General features: G+C 46.0%; 1 protein-coding gene across 2 annotated transcripts; it reads right to left on the bottom strand.

The window, feature by feature from the left end:
* Window positions 1-1,762: 1,762 nt before the first annotated feature.
* On the bottom strand, window positions 1,763-17,595 carry LOC310815972 (uncharacterized protein). 2 transcript variants are annotated; one of them, XM_083685943.1, is made up of 17 exons: window positions 17,444-17,595; window positions 15,715-15,939; window positions 15,338-15,534; window positions 15,063-15,166; window positions 14,061-14,125; window positions 13,581-13,884; window positions 12,268-12,467; window positions 11,994-12,119; window positions 11,670-11,798; window positions 9,735-9,857; window positions 9,265-9,400; window positions 6,128-8,910; window positions 5,664-5,890; window positions 5,345-5,447; window positions 4,054-4,966; window positions 3,484-3,639; window positions 1,763-3,199 (listed from the first exon to the last, which is right to left on the bottom strand). In XM_083685943.1, exons 2-16 carry the CDS (start codon window positions 15,874-15,876, stop codon window positions 3,503-3,505), a joined length of 5,709 nt encoding a protein of 1,902 aa, XP_083542069.1. In that variant the 5' UTR covers window positions 15,877-15,939; window positions 17,444-17,595; the 3' UTR covers window positions 1,763-3,199; window positions 3,484-3,502. The 2 variants fall into 2 exon arrangements, with proteins under 2 accessions (XP_083542069.1, XP_083542070.1); XM_083685944.1 differs by having other exon boundaries at window positions 3,174-3,199; window positions 3,490-3,639.
* Between the last annotated feature and the right edge of the window lie 946 nt (window positions 17,596-18,541).

Raw genomic sequence — 18,541 nt, forward strand, 5'->3', positions numbered from 1 at the left:
ATTTCCAGAAGGAAGATTAGAGCTAATCTAATGAAGTCTTAAATTAGCCAGAGGCAGTTAGTCAATGGCAATGTTGGGAAATGACCCATGAACACCGCAGAAGGCAAACATTTTAGACATGCAATCTATAGTCTAGGATTAAGAGGCTCCATTGTTCGGTATACTCCTGATTTACTTTTAAGATCTACTTTAATATTAAGATCTACTGCCCCAGTCAGGTTGTTCCAATGCTCTCCACAAGGCAAACAATTTGTGTTCCATCCCATGTTTTTAAGCAACCTCACACAAACCATCTGATTAAATTCAACTCTGTCCAGGAACCCGCCCCATAGTGTCAGAAAAACACAAAATAATGTCTACCGACTATCCATTAAAACTTTTAAAACTCTCAGTTAAAACTTTAGACTATGATGAACTGACCACCCTACCAGAACTACATACCCAACAGCTAAACATGGAAAGAACACTCATAGGCTACCAGTACAGTATGTGTATGTGGACCAGTTCACCCTTTCAGTCAGTACAACAAAAACAAGTCAGCCTATATAAACATCAAGATTAGAACAGATGCCATTCATAACAGATTGGTGAGCACATAATATCTAAAAAGATTGCTGATGAAGCAACTGCCTTCAAGTCCTACCTGAGTTATTAGGAAATTGTCAAGTCCGAAGTATTCTCTTTATGCCGGCTCCTCTCACCATCAAACGTGCACTGAGGAGTGAGAGTATGTGTGTGTTTGTGTGTGTGTGTGTGTGTGTGTGTGTGTGTGTGTGTGTACGTCTGGACGTAGGAAGGTCTTTCCCCATGTTCAGGACAATACATCACCCTGACAGAGGAGAGGTGGATTCTAGGAGGAGGGGCAGAAGAAAGGATGAGGCGGAGGAGTGGGGGGGCGGAGGAGTGGGGGGGCATTACATTTCTGCGACTGTGAGCATGATGAAGTTATGACTGGAGGAAAAACAGGGACATGTCTGTTTCCTGATGGGGATGTGGGGGGCTTAGCATTGTTAATCCATGTATTTCTGACTAGAGTGACTTATAAAGGAAAGGTTATAACTCATATCTAATTAATCTATCTGTCTCTTGAGGACAAAGGAAGTAGAGTGCAATAGTAGCCACTTTATTCAACTTGCAGGCTATAAGAGGGAATTCACAACACAGCATTCACTTACATAGTCCCTTCAAATCAGTATTGTAAGCAGAACAATTTTAGAGTGGGACAGGAGCAATGGTCTTTTTTATCAGGACTGGTGTTTTAACATACTGGGTCCCCTATCATATTAAAGTAACGAGACTGTGCTGGACACCAGCAAAGAGTGCAACCCCAGCAGCAGTGAATGTTCATGGGCATCATTTCAAGGGCACCCACCACAGAGCGAACTAAGAATGATGACGAGGTAGAAAAATAAATACGACTGGCACCTTTTGTACAAGATGGAAAACAGCTCTCTCTCTCTCTGCCCGACCAACAGACCTAAGGGGTGGAAAGACAAGCACTTAAAGAGGCACGGACACAAGACAAATTGAGATCAACTTTTAATCTATCCGTAACATCGACACAGAGATACATTCACATTAAAAGTGTCATAAACAATGGAAAGAATTCAGTGCTCTAGTGGGACTCCTACAAATGGTCTCACCACCAAGGGTCCAAAGATCCCAGAGATTATTTTATTGTGTCCTGTCTGCAGCAATAGTAGGCAGACTGCAACTATATCAAATGCAAATATGCAAGAAAAGAAAACCACTTCACAATGTATCTCTTTTCGTCAACTTTAATGACCAAAATAATGTTAAAAATAATAAGAGAGATTTTTTGTATCTTCTGGTCCCAGTATTTCAAAACCTTTAATCTGGATCAGAATGATCCTGATTAATTTTTGCTATCCAGGATCAGATCTATCTGGCTGATTTTGAGTTGTATAGGGGAAATCAGCCAGCTCGATCTGATCCTGGATAGCAAAGACGAATCTGGATCAATCTAATACAGATTAAAAGTTTTGAAACACTGGGCCCAGGTGACCAGGGATACAATCATCATCTTAACCAAGGATGATTTAGCTTAATACAAGTTCCACACAGTAATTTACGTACTGTACATAAAGATGTAGTGAAGTGGTTGAAGGTTACACACACACACACACACACACCTCTGAATAAATGTACACGTGTCTTAGGTTATGCCAAAAAATCTATTCTTAAGAAATAGATTATTTGTCTCAAACAGCTTTTTGTTTAACTGATCTATAAACCTCTGTACACTGAATGCACAATACTAATGATATGTGCCCAAAGAAAGCATACTTTTAAAAGGTTATATAAATCAAATATATTAAATCTAGGAAAAAAATGCACAAAACAAAAAGAAAAATCTGTATATTGAAATAAAAAATAGAGCTTCTCTCATGAAAAACGGAGTATTAGAGCTTTAAAGCACTTGTGTGTGTAAGGAAAGAAAGGGAGAGAAAATAAAGCAAAGGAGGAGACAGAGGAAGAGAGAGAACACACTCACAGTGGATAACCATACATGGAGCGGAAACAAACTCAGGTTAGGTTGAGTCATACACTCACACACGTTCAAATGTTCACACAAACGTTAATATTAAGAAAACACTGCGACGACACACCACGTTGCACATACAGTATGTACACCTACTATTTGTACATAGTTTCGTACAAACTGACATACCCACAATCACGTCACTACACGTACAAAAGCTAACGTGAACACACACACAAACACATTCAAGAGTCTATTATAAGGCTAGGCAAAATAAGAATTCAAGTTTTTTTTACAACAGGCTGACCCTGACCTAAACCACAGATGATGAATCACTACAACCGTAGCGAGGAGGTGATTAAAACACTATAAACATCTAGGCAACATTCTTTACTTAAAGCACACCAAGGCAATCTCTAGATCTGTAAAGTAGGAGCTGAGAGACCAATGAGTCTACGAAAATAAAAAGTGTTTATAAAGGACAGCAGCTGGTGAAGGCAGTGTCCCGCTCTGGGACGATGCTACCAGGGGAGGCTTGTGGAGGTCAAAATTGGATGGGCTCATTGTAATGCATGGTTTACATGGATTACAATGAGCCCGTCCTCCAATTTCTACCTCCACCAGCCTCCCCTGGATGCTACAGTACCATCCATCAGGGCAGTGGCATGGAGATCTCTTCTGATTATCCCAGTCAACCTGGATGCATAAACAGACAATATAAAACATAAACAGACAAAATAAACAAATTCCAATTTACATGGAAGTGAAAGACTAATTGTTGGATGGCAAATCTTTTCTCCAGCAACACAAATCATGACCACTCATGAAGCGAGATCAATGTCAGTTTGCACGCAGTGATGCATAAAAGGCAAGATCCATTTGTGGTGTGAAATAAAATATATTATAAAAACAACCAGATCAATGTGAACAGTCTGATGCAGGTGACAGGTGTGCATGTTAGGGGTGAGTATATGCCTTACCTGTACCTGTGACTGTGTTTTAATCAGGCTCATCCTGCCCTTGCCCTGCCTCTCTCTGGGCAGTTCCTCTCCGTGGGAGGGGCACAGAGGCTGTACCCAGAAGCCCCCTCCTTATGATGTAAGGGCAGGCTTCAACACTGGGGATGTCGGCAAAGCCTGGAGAGAAGGAGGGAAGGAAGAGAAGTAAACATTTAGTGCTGGTCATCTAAAGCTTGCAGTATGTGAATGTTTCCTCCAGGGCTGAAGGGTTGTTGAGAGGCATAGGTTGTTCCTGTATTTTTTTGTATATTTGTGATTCGGTGTCAGTAGTGTCTACTGAAGAGATGGTTTTCAGTGTGCTGCTTTGAGGAGCCTTCATGGTTAGTGCCGTCATGTTTAGTCAGCAAGATGATTTCTTATGTGTGGCGGGGCCTGTCATAACAGAGAAACTCCACCACTCAAACAAAGTAAATGGTTGAGAAATCAACAATAGGTCCAGAGCAGTAGTGGATGAGGTGATTATACAGAATAAGTGCTTTGAGATCAACATGGTAACCTCGTAAACCGCAGGTTCTTTCCCCCACTCCTCACCTTTCATGACCACCTCAGGAAGACCGTAGGGCTCGTACTCCGTGTCGTCATACGCTGCAGACATCTGGCTCCGGTTGCGGCGGATGCGCTCTGCTAGGCGTGCCGGATCAGCCGGGATCGGGAAGGAACCGGAAAACAGCAATCGGTCTCCCTCGGACACCGTGACGGGAGACAGAGGAGGAGATTCCGCAAGTTCTTCTTCCTCCTCTTTTTCTACCTCCTCGGTCTGTGTACATGCGTGCTTTAGTTCTGGGGCCATGGCTGGGGTGGCAGGGTGTCCCTTGCCCTCTTCTGTTTGAGTGCCAGCACTCCTCACCTCTGCACAGCTGACCCTCTCGGGCACTGTACCTCCATCTGCCCTTCTCACCTCTGACCTTTCACCCTTGCCCTCCACTATCCTCACCTCAGCTTGCCTCTCTGAAGGTGAGTTGGTGCTCGACTGATGGCCGGGTTTTCCACGGACTGAAGAGACTGGATCCTCTTGATGGTAACTGTGAGGTTTGAGTTCAGCTGAAGGCACTTCTGTGGATTCAGCCTCCACACCATGACGAGTGGGAGACTGTTGGACATCATTTTCACCTACGATATCTAGATTCTCTTCGATAGCTTTGGTCTTGGTGTTCTTATTTGTTGCTCTTGGAGCGTTAGGTTTGGTCTTTTCTTCCACACCATCTTTGTCAGCATGCTCTGTTGCTTTAGTCTGGAGCCCTGAGTTTAAGTGAACATCTTTGGTGACATCTGCATCATCTGCATCATCATCTTCTTCTTCATCTTCATTGGTTGAGTGTTGATGACTTCTCACACCAGAGGTACCTTGGATTCGGTTTGTCTGTCTCTCCATCTCTTGGTGAAGTGTTGCTTTGGTCCTGGAGGGCTCAAAGCTGTCCTCCACATTCTTTTCTTGTACAAGCACCTAAACAAGTAAAAACATTGCAATTTGTATACAGACACAAAGGTAAACAAGTCTACAGTAAACATATTGACGAATTATGTAGCTCCCCTCCTTGTGTGAATTGGTGACAATCAGTCAATCAGTGTAATTTCTGTTGTTTACTACAGCACCCCCCTTGGGACAATCACTGTTATCTTGTAAATGTCAGATCTCTATGGCAAGACGCATCATTCACCCAAGTTCTGTCAAAATTGTCCCAGTGGTGTCTGAGATATAGCGTGTGACATACGAACATTCGCAGATAGATCCACAGTCCCCTCCCCGATTTCACTGTGAGGGACAATTACTGATATTTCATCTGTACTTACAAAAGAGGTAGAGTATATACAAGTTACTTACCATGCTAACCACAGGAGTCTCCTGTATGCATTCCTGAGATCCTGAGGTCTTTTTGGGTGAGTGTTGGGGACTCTTTGGTTCAGGAGAGTTGCAGTGCTGCAGTCTGGACCAAGAAAAGAGACAGATAGAATGAGCATTCCAGCTGCCACCGGGTTATAGAGACATCACTTTCCAGATGAAATTTGAAATATACATTTGCAGTGCGTAGAATGTTTTACTATCATCACAGCTTGATGGCTCCTACAAGTTTCACTCCATAATAACAAATCTATAACATTGTGCGGGTGTGTCTGTCTGTGCACGCATGAGTGTGTGTTACCTTGAGGCCAGGGTCCTCCCGTAGAGCCTGTTGGAGGAGCAGGAGAGGAGCAACTCATCCTCTCTGATTACAGTCACAGTTTTGTGGCCTGGGGTGAGGTCGGTGGGGTCCTCTAGGCCCAGAGAGGAGGTCTGGGTCTGGGCTGTTAACCTCCACAGCACCAGCTCCTCAGCCTGCCTCTGGTTCTCCTCAGAGAGATACAGCAGCTCATCCTGCAGCGCCACCATCTGGCCAGGAGGTGCAAAAATGCATTTGGTCAAGTGTTGTACTTGTGCATGTCTGTAGTCAAGGTTTATGGATATCTGTAACTATATTTCTAATACATTGCATTGTGTAGGTTTGCAATATAACTTGACAACTACATGCTGTCTGTAACATTCTAAATTCTCATTCAAGTTCTCTCTAACTGTATGAGGTACCAGTAACTTATTTGTATTTTGTAATTCTAGCATAGTGAAACCCACCTGTTTCTCCAAGCAGGTGATTTGAGGTTGGGTGACTGTGTTGGAATCTGTCTCCTGTCCAGCCCCTGTCTCACTCTCCTTCTCTGACTCTCCTCCCCCTCTCCCCTCATCTTTGGGTTTCTCTCCATCCTGTAGTGTCATCTCCTGTCCTGAACTGACTATGTCACTGACCTCAACAGCAGCAGAGAGTAATGTCTCCTTCGCTCTAGAGCAGGGGGTTAGTTCATTTTCCAGACATCGGTTCTGGTTGGGTGAGTGGACATGATCTTCACAGGAGGCTGCTAGTGTTGGCTTACTGACAGAACTTGTTTCTTTCCCTGAGACCGTCACAGCTTCAAGTCTCCTTTTCAGCTGTTGGTTCTCCTGTTTTAGAGACTTCAGTTCTTCAGCCAAGTCCTCTCTTCCGCCATCTTGTATCTGTCTACTGTCTCTATCTTCTAGCCTGTTGGAGAGCACAGTCATTTTCTCCAGTTCGACGGCCAGGCGGTCGTTCTCAGTCTTGGCTAGACAGAGTAACTCTTCAGTAGCTCTCCTTAAGTCAAGGGAATCCTTTGTGCAGTCTACGCTAGGGCTGTCTTTCAGCTCAGAACTATCTGGGAGTTCCATTTGACCAGTGGAATCCATCTTAGTTAAATGTTCTGATTGGAATTCCTCTGTGTTCCCGACATTACCGTCACTGCTACCTAGCTGAGCAGATGTTTCAGATTCCACCAATTGCTGTGTGTTATCAAGTTCAACAGGAACGATGGCCAGACTAGTAGAACTATCTGGTATTTGATTGAGAAGGTCAGGTTTGGATATGAACATCTCACCTTCTGCCGGTGTGTCATGTGATTGTGTGACAGGGCATTCCTGTGGAACAGTCAGTTGACTCTGCCCATCACAAGATGCCAACGAGGCCTGAGGAGGGTTCAGTGATTCAGTCTTCACTGTTATTTCTCTACTCCCTTCCATCACTGAGATAGTTTCACTGTCAGTGCTATGGGTAGTCTGATGTGTGTCTGACTGAGTGTCAGCCTGTCCTAAGCATACAGTGGCCTGCCACTTCTGCTCCTGTGTCGCTCTCTCCCCACTCCCCTCTCTTTCCTCCATCGGCCTCTTTATCTCCTCCTCCCGTCTCTCTCTCTGCCTACTCTCCTCCCCCTGTCTCTCTCTCTCTGCTCTGAGTGAGACCAGCTCCTCTTGGCAACGCTGCAGTTCCCCTCCCTGGCTGAGGAGGGCGGTCTCCCTGTCCTGCAGCTCTGCCAGCAGGTCCTGGATGTGGCGGCTCTGGTGGTCAAAGGCCAGGGTCAGCTGCTGGGTCTGACTGGTCACCTGGCTCTGCAGGGCCTCCAGCTTGGCCTGGCACTGCCTGGCACGGCCAGCCTCCCTGGCACTCTCCCCCTGCAAACGCTCCACCTCTTGGGCTAGGTCTGAGGTGGCAGACACCCCCCTCTGGGCTTCTGCAGTGGTTTCTACTAGGCCTGAAGTAGACACCCCTTTCTGGACCTCTTCAATGGTTTCCCCCTCACCTCTGCATCTTGAGAGTTCTGTAGGTGTCATTACGGTTCTTTCGTCCTGAATCAGATCTATTGCTGCTGTTGCCATGGAAACCGCTGTGTTCTGTAAGTTGGTTGACTCACAGAGGAGGCGGTGCTGGTCCGGTGATGGTAGAAGCTCGTTGTCCGTGGCAGTGTTATTGTTTGAGTTGGAGTTGATGTGTTGGAGCGTGAGATACGTCAGTGGGGTGTTCTTTTCAACCATCAAGGTCTTCTCTTCTAGCCTTCTGTGATTCTTCAGCTCCTCCAACTCTGCCTCCAGCTCTGATAGCTTGACAGTCAGGTCCCTACTTCCTTCCATCCCTTTGTTTATCAATCCATTCCTCTCCTCCTCCTTTTCCCTCTCCCTTTCCTCCCGTTCAAGCGAGAGCTGCTCCTTCACCTCCACTAGCTGCTTCTTCAGCTGAATGTTCACCACTATGCTCTCGCTCTCCCTCTCTTCTTGCTCTCTCTCTTTCTCCGCCTCCTTCTCCCTCCTCTCCCTCTTTTCCCTTTCTCTGCTGGCTTCTCTCTCCAGGGCTGCCAGTGCCTCCTTCAATCGTCTCGTCTCGGCCCTCTCCTCCTCCAACTCTTTCCTCCTTTCCTTCTCCTCCTCCTCTCTTTCTCTGGAGCGCTCGGCCTGGCTGGCATGTTTGCGGCTTAGCTGTTTGAGGCGGGTCCTGGCCTCGGCCTCTGCCCTGCGCTGGCTCTCCAGGTCGTCCAGACGCCTCTGCAGCTCTTCTCTCACGTCACGCAGCTCTGAACGCAGCTCACCGTTCTCATGCTGCAGGTCCATGGTGGCTGCAGCTCCCTCAGGGCAGGGTTGGCCCGGCAGTTTGGAGCGGGCCGACTGGACCTCACCCTCAGAGTCTGTTTTGGTGTTAGCGTGGGAAACGGCAGGGTTGGACTTCTGAGTTTGTTTTATGCTCTGTGTGTTCAGTGTGATTTTGTCAATGGCGGATGCCCCCCTTTCAGAGATCCCCTCCATTGCCATGTCGGAGGATCCGAACGGAATGACGTGCTCTGAGTCGATGCCCTCTCCAGGTTCTCTGTCTGTAGGGTACTTGGCTCTCTGCCCCGCGCTCCCTCTTTCCTCCCCCTCTTCCTCCCTTTCTCGCTCCCCCCTGGAGGATCTCTTGGCCTGGGATGTGGGTGTGTGGGGGGGAGCAGATTGGGTGTGGTGTGGTGGTGAGACAGTGGCAAAGTTCTGGCCAGCAGCGCAGAACTGGACTGGAGTTATTGGGCCAACAGGGGCTGTCTTCTGGTCTGGGAGAGGGACATAGGCAAAGAAACAAGATGAATACAGAGGAAAAAAGTTATTTAAGTAATCAATTAATACATGAAAATGTTGACAGGTAGTTTATCATTCAGATGCTCAACCAGATATATTGGCTCTTGTGAGTGAGTGTGTAGTGTCAGTGAGTGGCCAGCAGGGGGTAGCAGTATCACAAGGGAGCTTGTACAGCAAAGTGAGTAGTTAGACATCATTAACTTCTTAAATTTAGTCTTTGGGGGGATTTAAAGATTAGCTCATATTTATTTATCTTGAAAAAATAAGAGCTCACGTTTTACCTTCTCGACCCGCAAAATCATTAGCAATAGCAGCCCCCTCCCCCTCACCCTGCAGTTCTTTGAAGAGCCTGAGAGCCTCAGCCAATTCTTGGGTCAGTCTCTTCACCTCCTCCTCCAGTCCTTTCACTCTCCTCCTGCTCAGCTCCACGGTCACACTCAACCCCTCGCTCTCACGCAGCGCCTCCTACAGGGCAGCGGGAACAGCACATATAAGCAACAGCTGGGTAAACGTAAACAACTACTAATAAACCTATTCATGATATATAACAGTTAATACAATCCTAGAGCAGTGACATATGGACTTTGAGTTATTGTTAAATTATTCAGTGAGGTCAGTGTGTGCGCACTGCTAAGTAAATGAATAATTGATTGATACGTCTAGTCTGTGGACTTCAGCCAATAATTGTGTGAGGTAAGCTTAGCCTGTGTGTGTACTGTTTATATGACCAGTGTGTGTGCATTGTTTATATGACCAGTGTGTGTGTATTGTTATATGATGTGTGTGTGTGTGTGTGTACCGTGAGTTTAATTTGGGTTTGTGACTCTCGCTTCTGGCTCTCCTTCAGTTCTCCCTCCGTCCATTTGAGCTTCTCTTTCAGAGTCTCCACCTCCCTCTCTGACGCCTGCTTCTGAAGAGACACCTGGGAGAGAAGAGGAGAATGGGGGGGTGAATACTCCTGACTGAAGTAAGCCAAGGGAAACTAATAAAAAGAAGGTGGGGTGGGGGGGTTATGAAAAGATTCTAAATCCGGAGGAATGGGCGGAGGCCAGGGGAGGACAAAAGGAAACGATCAAAGAAGAAGGGAAGAGAAGATGAGGAGTGGAGTCTGGGGATGGAGTGAAGGGATAGTAAAGAGGAGGAACAGGAGATTAGGGAGGAAAAAGATGGGGCTATGTAGACATCTATATAACATACCTCTCCTAAATACACATCAACCCTCACTCGTGCAGTATCAATATTGTACACACAATGAGGACGATGGGGAAAATGACCAACTACGGTCCACACAATGTTTTACATGTCATGTAATGTTACTTACATATAACAGAATCACAAACCTCTGCATACACTCCCATGCATACACTACAATGAAAATGTCCCTGCAAATTGCTGAATCCATTTTGCGATAAATCAATTTGAAGATTGCCAGTGTTGCATGCACTGAAGGCCCGATGGCTCTGCATGCTCAAACAAGGTAATTGAAAGGAACACTTTTTAACCTCATTTGTTATCTTCAGCACCATACCAGTGTCTATATAAATGTGAAAATGGCCATTTTCTACTTTCTGTAGTCAAAGGAAATTACCCCCTCTGATGTCATTGGGGGTAAAACAGTTTATTCAGTGCTCTTTTCACATATGTACACACTGTGCTGGAGATAATGAATATAAGGTAACATTGTGAAGTGTCCCTTTAGGAGTTGTAGGACTGTGTTTGACTCGTGAGTTGATTGACCACTTTAAAAGCATGTGTGGGCAGATTAAAAAAGCATTATCAGTCATATATGGTAATGTCAATCTTACTTGAGGTAGCCAAACCATCAATGACTCCATTGTGTTCAGTGTGTTTTGGGGAAAGTGAATGCCTTAAGCCTAATCAGATGGATTTGATAAGATAGCATTGCAAGGCCTTCTAGAGGCATTTGTATTGTGTATTGTTCAATATTCATAGTTAGCTACATGAATGAGAGTCTCATATGGGAAGCAAGCTACCGAACACAAACTTTTATTTTGTATTAACATGGCCTTTTTTGCAGTGCATGCCAGAAACATCACACTACTCCTTCATGCACTTTCTCACCCTCCCTCCATCCCGCATCCAATTCTACCCCATTTCCTCCATCTCCCAGCCCCAACACATCCCTCATGCCCCCACACCTCCTGAGGTGAGAACGCTGACTATTTGAGACAGATCAAAAATGATTCTCAGATTACTAAAGCAAGTAGTTAAGGGATCTGAACACAGCAGTGGATGCTGGTGGAAGTAGAAATCAGCAGACAGGCTTATTATAATTCCATTCCATGCATTACAATGAGCCCGTCCTTCGATTTCTACTTCCACCAGCCTCCACTGGAACACAGTCACACGATTATTACCTTCACAGCTCAACAACCCTCCACTGTGAGAAACCAAGAGGGGAGAAGAAAGGGAAAAAAGCAAGAGAGTGAGACAGATAGCAAGAATGTAACAAGGCGAAAGAGAGAGAGAGAGAGAGAGGGAGAAGTGACATTAGTTCATTGACCTTGAGAGCACATAGCAGAACTCCCTTGTGAGACAGAAAGGGGGAAAAACAGAGGATAAAGAAGAGGGAGAGGAAAGGCAGGAAACAGCAAGAAGTACACAAAGACAATCTGAAAGTCATAGATATGGAATCGGTTTCATAAAAGTAATAGAATTAATAGTATTCTAATTTGACAGAAAGGTGTGTGTGTGTGTGTGTGTGTGTGTGTACCTTCTCACACTGGGCCTGTAGTGCGTTGTGTAATGTCCTAGCTTGCTGTATCTCTTGGTTGAGTTTGTTGACGTCATGCTGCTGCTGTTTCTCAAGAGCCTGCCGCTCTTTCTGCAGCTCCAACAAGTCCTGGAAAACACACATAACAGGAATGAGTAGACATACAGAACTAATGATTCATTTCAATGGTTCAATGAAGGTTATTGCAATATCCTGTGAAGTGTTAAACAAACCATAAAACAGGTCTTTCTCCCGAGACTCATCTTTCACACACTCATATACACACACCTTCAGGCCCCCCCCCCCCCCCCCCTCCTCTCTCACTCTCTGGTGTTGTTTCTCCAGGTCTTTGGTGCGTTGCTGGGCGTGGAGGCGGCTGGTCTCGGTGTTCTGTCTCTGGCACTTCAGCTCCTCCTGCAGCTGCCTCAGCCTCAGCTCCGCTGCCGATGCCTGAACAACACATACACACAATACAGATCATTGTCCTGTGTGTGTGTGTGTGGGGGGGGGGGGGGGTCTGTGTGAGAAGTAGTCACTCTCCATGCACATGTGTGTGCATGCACATACACCGGGTATTGGTGTGTGTGTATTGCTGTACCCGGTCGCTCTCCTGTGAGATGCGTGTGTGTGCGCAGCCCAGCTCGTCCCTGGCCTTCTGGAGGCTGTGTTCTCTGGTGCCGAGGTCTCTCCTGGCGTTGGCCAGTTGCTCCTGGGTCTGTCTGAACCTGTCTGCCTCGGCCTGGAGCTCGTCCTGCAACACCCTAACACGGTCCTGCAGCTCCACTGCACACCCTGGGACTGATACACACACGGACAGAAACACACACACACACACACGGACAGAAACACACACACACACACACACGGACAGAAACACACACACACGGACAGAAACAAACACGGACAGAAACACACACACGGACAGACAGAAAAACACACACACGCGTTAAATAATACATTAAGAGAGGAGAGAAGGGGGATGGAGAGCAGAAGAAAGAGAGTGCATATGGGCAGACTTAGGCAGATGATGCAATAATATGATGAGAATACAAACAGGGAAAGGCATTTAACGGACTGTTGTCAGACTAGTACCCCATTGATTAACACAGAGTGGCAACTATTGATGATTCTGAAAGTAGGACAAAGACTCCCATACACTACAATGAATCCCATTCACACTGACTAAGAGGCAAACTATTCTGGGCTTATCAGTTCTATTCTTCTGTTGCCTTTTACTCTAGTTTCCAGTTTCACAATGTTAATGGATTTCAAGCAAGTTGGACACATTTTGCTGTATATTCAGACAGTCTGGTTTTCTCTGTTGAAGAGTCCAGTGGCCGTGCTGACAGTCTGACTGTCTCTGTAGAGCCATGGTGACACAATGCAGATTACAGCAGCCAGGAACACAATGGAGGGTATTCAGGCATAAACACATACACACACACACACACACACACACACACACACACACACACACACACACACACACACACACACACACACTCTCGAAACACACACCACTCTGGCCAACTCACACACACCTAAAGCAAACATTGTGTTCTCTCTCTCCCTGTCTGTTCCCTCACTCTGTGGCCTCCTGCTGTTACAGGAAACTCTGTTTTACTGGTTTACATTTAACTGTGTTCTTCCTGCTATGAGCCACCAAACTACATACTGGTATAATGTCCTTCGACTGGAAATCAAATCTCTGAACAGACCTATGAAATAATAGTGTAAAATGTATCAGCCACAGTGTATTAAATGTAAAACTCAATGTAACACTGTAAAAGGATGTGGCCTCTACTGTTGAGTGGGACATAAACCAAAGTGCTTGGTAGAGTTTGACATGAGAACACACGAGTGACCTGTGAAGTGAGAACGCAGTGGTGAACCAGAGTGAACCACACTCACTGTCTGTCTCTCTCCTGGGCTCCGCCACCACCCCACAATCCCCTGTGTCCTGGCCTCGTCTGACGACATCGTTGGATGAGGGTGAGGGAGTGGGAGCGGGAGCGGGAGCAGGAGCGGGGCATCCCCTGGCAGCGGGCTTCGGGTCGTTCCGTTCCCAAGGAAACACAGCTGAGGGAGTGGAGGAGTCCGATTGGTGGTATGGGCGACGATGGGGCGTGCTCTTGGGCGGTTGCCGTGGGATCATAGGCGAGGTGGCTCCGCTCCCAAGAGGTATGGGAGAGCTCTCAGAGAACTGAAGCTGTTGCTAGATGGATGAAAAGGAAGAAGAGATGGCGGGATAAAGACAAGACAAGTGCAGAGCGCTAGATAGCACTTCTAGAGAATATGGTGTTTTCAAAAAATGGAAAATATAGGGTTAGGGCTAGGGTTAGGGTTAGGGTTTAGGATTGGCAAGTAACACAAAATGGATCCAAGACTCACTCTGACATGCAGTGCTTTGTTGTCACCCTCTCCTCTGTGTCCCTGCCTGTCCTCCTGTCTCCCTCCTACAAGGGCAAACACACAGACCGCACTGAAGTTCAGTCACACACATAGACTAGAGTTAAAGGGGCAATCTGGGATTGGTACCTCCATTTTTGGACTTTTAAATGAATGATATATAGCCACTGATTCTTCAAGAATGTAAGGTATAAATGCCTCATGAGCTTAGTTCGACTGTCTCACACCACGTGCACATAGACTGCGCAACGCGGTTGAAGCCCAGTGGAAGTCCATTGGTTTCAATGGGATGCGCTGCGCACGATTGTGACTCGGCTGCTGCACGAGTCTGCATTGGGTTCTGGATTCCACACATGTAAGAAATCCTACATGTTCGGTAAAATGCGTTCCGGTACTCCAGCGGTAGTTTAAAAACTACTTTGTGATATTATAAGCTACCTGTCAACACCACAGCAGTACTGGTTAGCCTCAAACAGTGCCTAACCCTAAACCAAACCACCCAGCTCGAGCTCCCACTCACCACATCATGCTAAGAGGGGGGAAACAATCATTTTGTCGCAGTCTATGTGCATGTGGTGATACTCCATCAGAACCCAAAATATAAGCTTGTTTTGCTCCATTGTTTCAAAACATGGTTAAAACTGTAATTTTGATTTCATGGATGGACAGTCCCCATCTATGAATATGCGCCATCCCTCAGCTGTTTACCAAATAAAGTGGCAGGGAGACCGTTTTGTTGTTGTTTGAATCGCAGATTTCCCTTTAAGAGAGAGCACTAATCCCATACACAGCCTGAGACCAGGACCAGAGGAGGAGAGGACTGAGAGTCTCAGGGGGGAAACAAAGTGGGAGAGAGAGAGAGAGAGAGAGGGAGAGAGAGCTCTATGGCCTTATAGACCTTAAGAGCTGTACCGGAGGAAGTACTGGGGACCCCAAGAGGAGAGCGATTGGGGAGGGAGTGGGCAGTTCGAGAGTGTACAGTACCATTGTGGTCCCATGGTGAGGTCATACTCCAGCATGGGGTGGAAAACAACATGGAGTCTCCAGAGCTATTGCTGTTCTGTAACTTTTCCAGCTCCGCCTCCAACCTGAGAGAGAGAGGAGGAGGAGAGGGGGGGGGGGGGGGTGAGGAAAGGTAAGCAAAAAGGCAACTACATAAACACATACCTCCTCTCTATAAAATCTTTACATTTTAGTTAAGTTACCACCTCTCAGCAATTCCTAATCTCAAACATTCTCAGACAAACACACACACTCACCTTTTGACCTCCTGCGTGAGGGTGTGTGTGAGGGTGCGGGCAGAGTCCAGCTGGCCCTCCAGCGAACACACCTGGGCCTGCTTAACCTGCAGATCCTGGGAAAGACGCTCCCGTGCACATACACCTGCCTGCGCCTCCTCACGGGTCCCCTGCAGCTCCCGCTGCACACCCTGTAGCTCCCCGCGTACCTCTTCATACTGGGGAGGGGGGGGGGAGGGAGAGGGGCAGAGAGAGGTGAGCTTAGGTATTGGCAAAATAATACCAGGACAACCCTTTATTTACACGGAGTTGGCTAGAGAAGAGACAAACGTCAGCAGAATAAAGCAAGTGAGAAAAAGCTTCAGTTCTATGCCAAGGTGTGGGGAATGGAGGAGTACCTTGACAGTCTGTTTGTTAAGTGCAGTCTGGGTGCTGTCCAGCTGCAGCTGTTTCTGCTGTCTCTCTCTGTTCAGCCTCTCCTGCTGCACCTGCAGCTCCTTGACCTTCTGCAGGGCCCGGCCCGACAGCCCCACCGTCCAGTCCTCCTCAGCCCAGCTCATCCCCTCCGAACCTGGGCTAAACTCTCAGAAACCACTGGGTCCACACACAAGGGAGAACCAGCCCTGTAGACAGAGTCACAGGAATCTGAGACTGAAATAATAAAGGAAGCTCAATAAGGTGTGTGTGTGTGTGGGTCTGTGTGTGTGTGTGTGTGTGTGTGTGTGTGTGCACGTACATGCGTGTTAGTCTTAACATGCTTCGATCATATGTGTAGCTTCCAGCTTGCCTTTGAACTATGTAACTACAGCCACATTTCCTGAGGGGATCTCAGGAATAGCAGTACACTGTGGTTCGTGTGACTCACTGTTTTTCTTTGAGACAGCTTGCCATTTTCCACAAGCACATGAACCCAACCAACACACACACACACACACACACACACACACACACACGGTTCTATCAGGGATGGCGTTTCACTGGTGGTGCACCAGATTCAGCCATTTGTCTTATTTTCATACATTTCTGTATCTGTATTCTGTGCATGTTTTTAACCAAAGATATTGACAACTCTTTTAGTCGACTGAATGCTTTACCCAGGATCCATGGCAATTACACAAACACAGAGGTACAAAAAGACGGTTTGAGCTGTAGGTGGAGGAATGAAGAAAATCCAGATTGGGGATCATGATCTAGAATAACTAAACCCATGTTCACAGCAAGATCAAGTCTCTCCACGTAACGACATGCACCTGAGGCAAAGCACTAGTGAGAGAGGGAGTTACATACAGGTCTTTGAAGAGAGGAGTCTTCCATACTGTCTTTGCTCAATGATTATGTCATTGTCAGTTTGTGACATGGATGACTGAAATGCAACTTATATCGAGCATACTGGGTTGAACTGACAAGTCAGCCAGGACTACGGTAGAATCCTTACTTACACAATGATGACAGCCAGCTGAACTGACTGCCACAATGGTATAGTGTTGAGAATGGCAATGTAGGACTATTGTTGCAACCTCTAGTGTCTGTGTGACAAGAAGCACATTCTAGTTCTCATGCTGCTTTTAAAAAGCTGACATGACATGGTAGAAGCCATACTGCAACCTAAGCCTCAAAGGTCTAAAAAATCATATTTATCTACTGATAGTTATATCTGATCTTCACAACACTGGATAAACAGTTTAAATGGTATAATGAACCCTGTGTCTCTTTATTGCCAGGCCATACATAATCATGCGCCTGGAAGGACAGGCAACATTGCCAACGTTTCCCAGACTAAACAAACCACAGAACAAACGCTTGAGGAATATCCTCATCAGCCGGTGTCAAATTTCATGGAATCAAAAGTGGAAAAGGATATTGGCCACTGATTTTGGCACTTGTTTGTTACACCTGTAAAAGTACGCACATGCAACAATGTGCTTTGCATATTCAAATCACAGTAGACGAGTTAGCAAGCCAAATGTAGTTAGCTATCCTAGAAGGCTACTTGTTGCAAACTACTAGAAATGAGCTGAATCCAGTCATCTAGGCTGGTATTGGTAGCTAGTGACACTACTGTCTACAGTAACTGTTAGCCAAAGGCTTGCTAGCCAAGCCCAAGGCTAGCTGGTTATCATGACTTACCATTCACTGAATGTTCACTATTCCGATGTAAAAATGTTGCTGTTCAAGCGACTGATCAAACGACAACTTCAGATACACTCAGATTTGTTAAGTAACAGGTGGCGGAATAAAAGCTTGTGATATTGGCAAAATACTTCACCCGCTGTTAAATAGGCATTTCATTTCAACAACAAGACGATAGCCCGCGAGTCTCACGCCGCCTGACAACCCAACAGAAAAAAGATTTGACGCGAGGCGGGGGTCAGTGACGTATAACCATGAGGGAAGGGGGGGAAAACAGTTTGGAAAGTCCTCTCAGTGATCAAGACCTCTTTGACGACACCTAGCGATGATTAGAGATACAACAAGACACTTTGAACTCAGTTTGACCTGAAGGTTCTCTGGTTTTACCAAGAGGTTGTTCACCACTCACAACTTCAATTTTACAAACTGCAGTTCGTCTAGCCAGCCACAAGTTTTAGTGCACAGCAAGTTCCAATCGAAATTGCTGACATCCCATTTAAAATCTTTGAAAATATAGGGTTTTTTTTTAAAGACAAAATGTCTAAAAGCACTTTACAAAAGTTCACTTGGCCGAAACCCACCAAATAAAGATGATTATGACTATGGCAAGGCATTTGCAAACTTCTTGTTAGTAAGAGCAGGGACAGTACTTAAAGAGACAGTTCACTATTTTACAACTAACAGTCCAATGGTTCCTTAGCTTGAAAGTAGTATTTGAAAGTCAGTAAACCTACCAAAATCAACAGTTTGGAAAATCATTAAATGGAAAGAAAGCACTGGTGAGCTCAGAAATTGCAAATGGCCTGGTAGGCCAAAGAAGACTTCTACAGTGGATGACTGAAGAATGCTAACCATGATTTAAAAAAGAAAAAAAGAAAAACACTAGTTATCCTCAAAAAGGATGGTCAGGTTACCTAAAAAGCCTGCATAGCTCTGGAAAACGTTCTTATGGACAGATAAGACAAATATTAAGATAAGACATGTACCAGAGTGATTGCAAGAGGAGAGTTTGGAGAAAAAAGAATGTGCCCAAGATTTACAGCATACCACCTCATCTGTGAAAAAGGTGGAGGGGAGGAAATAGTAGCTCATAAT

This window comes from Argentina silus (genome assembly GCF_951799395.1).
Source record: "Argentina silus genome assembly, chromosome: 15".
Taxonomy (NCBI): Eukaryota; Metazoa; Chordata; class Actinopteri; order Argentiniformes; family Argentinidae; genus Argentina; species Argentina silus.

Bases quoted from the DNA above. Each gene is read 5' to 3' on its own strand.
- LOC310815972 (XM_083685943.1), bottom strand. From the start codon at position 15,876: ATGAGCTGGGCTGAGGAGGACTGGACGGTGGGGCTGTCGGGCCGGGCC. The intron at 8,911-9,264 runs GTGAGGGGGAGG...TCCCTCTCCCAG, and splicing joins GCTCTTCAAAGAACTGCAGG to ACCAGAAGACAGCCCCTGTT. The intron at 5,448-5,663 runs GTAACACACACT...TTCTTGGTCCAG, and splicing joins GGGAGGACCCTGGCCTCAAG to ACTGCAGCACTGCAACTCTC.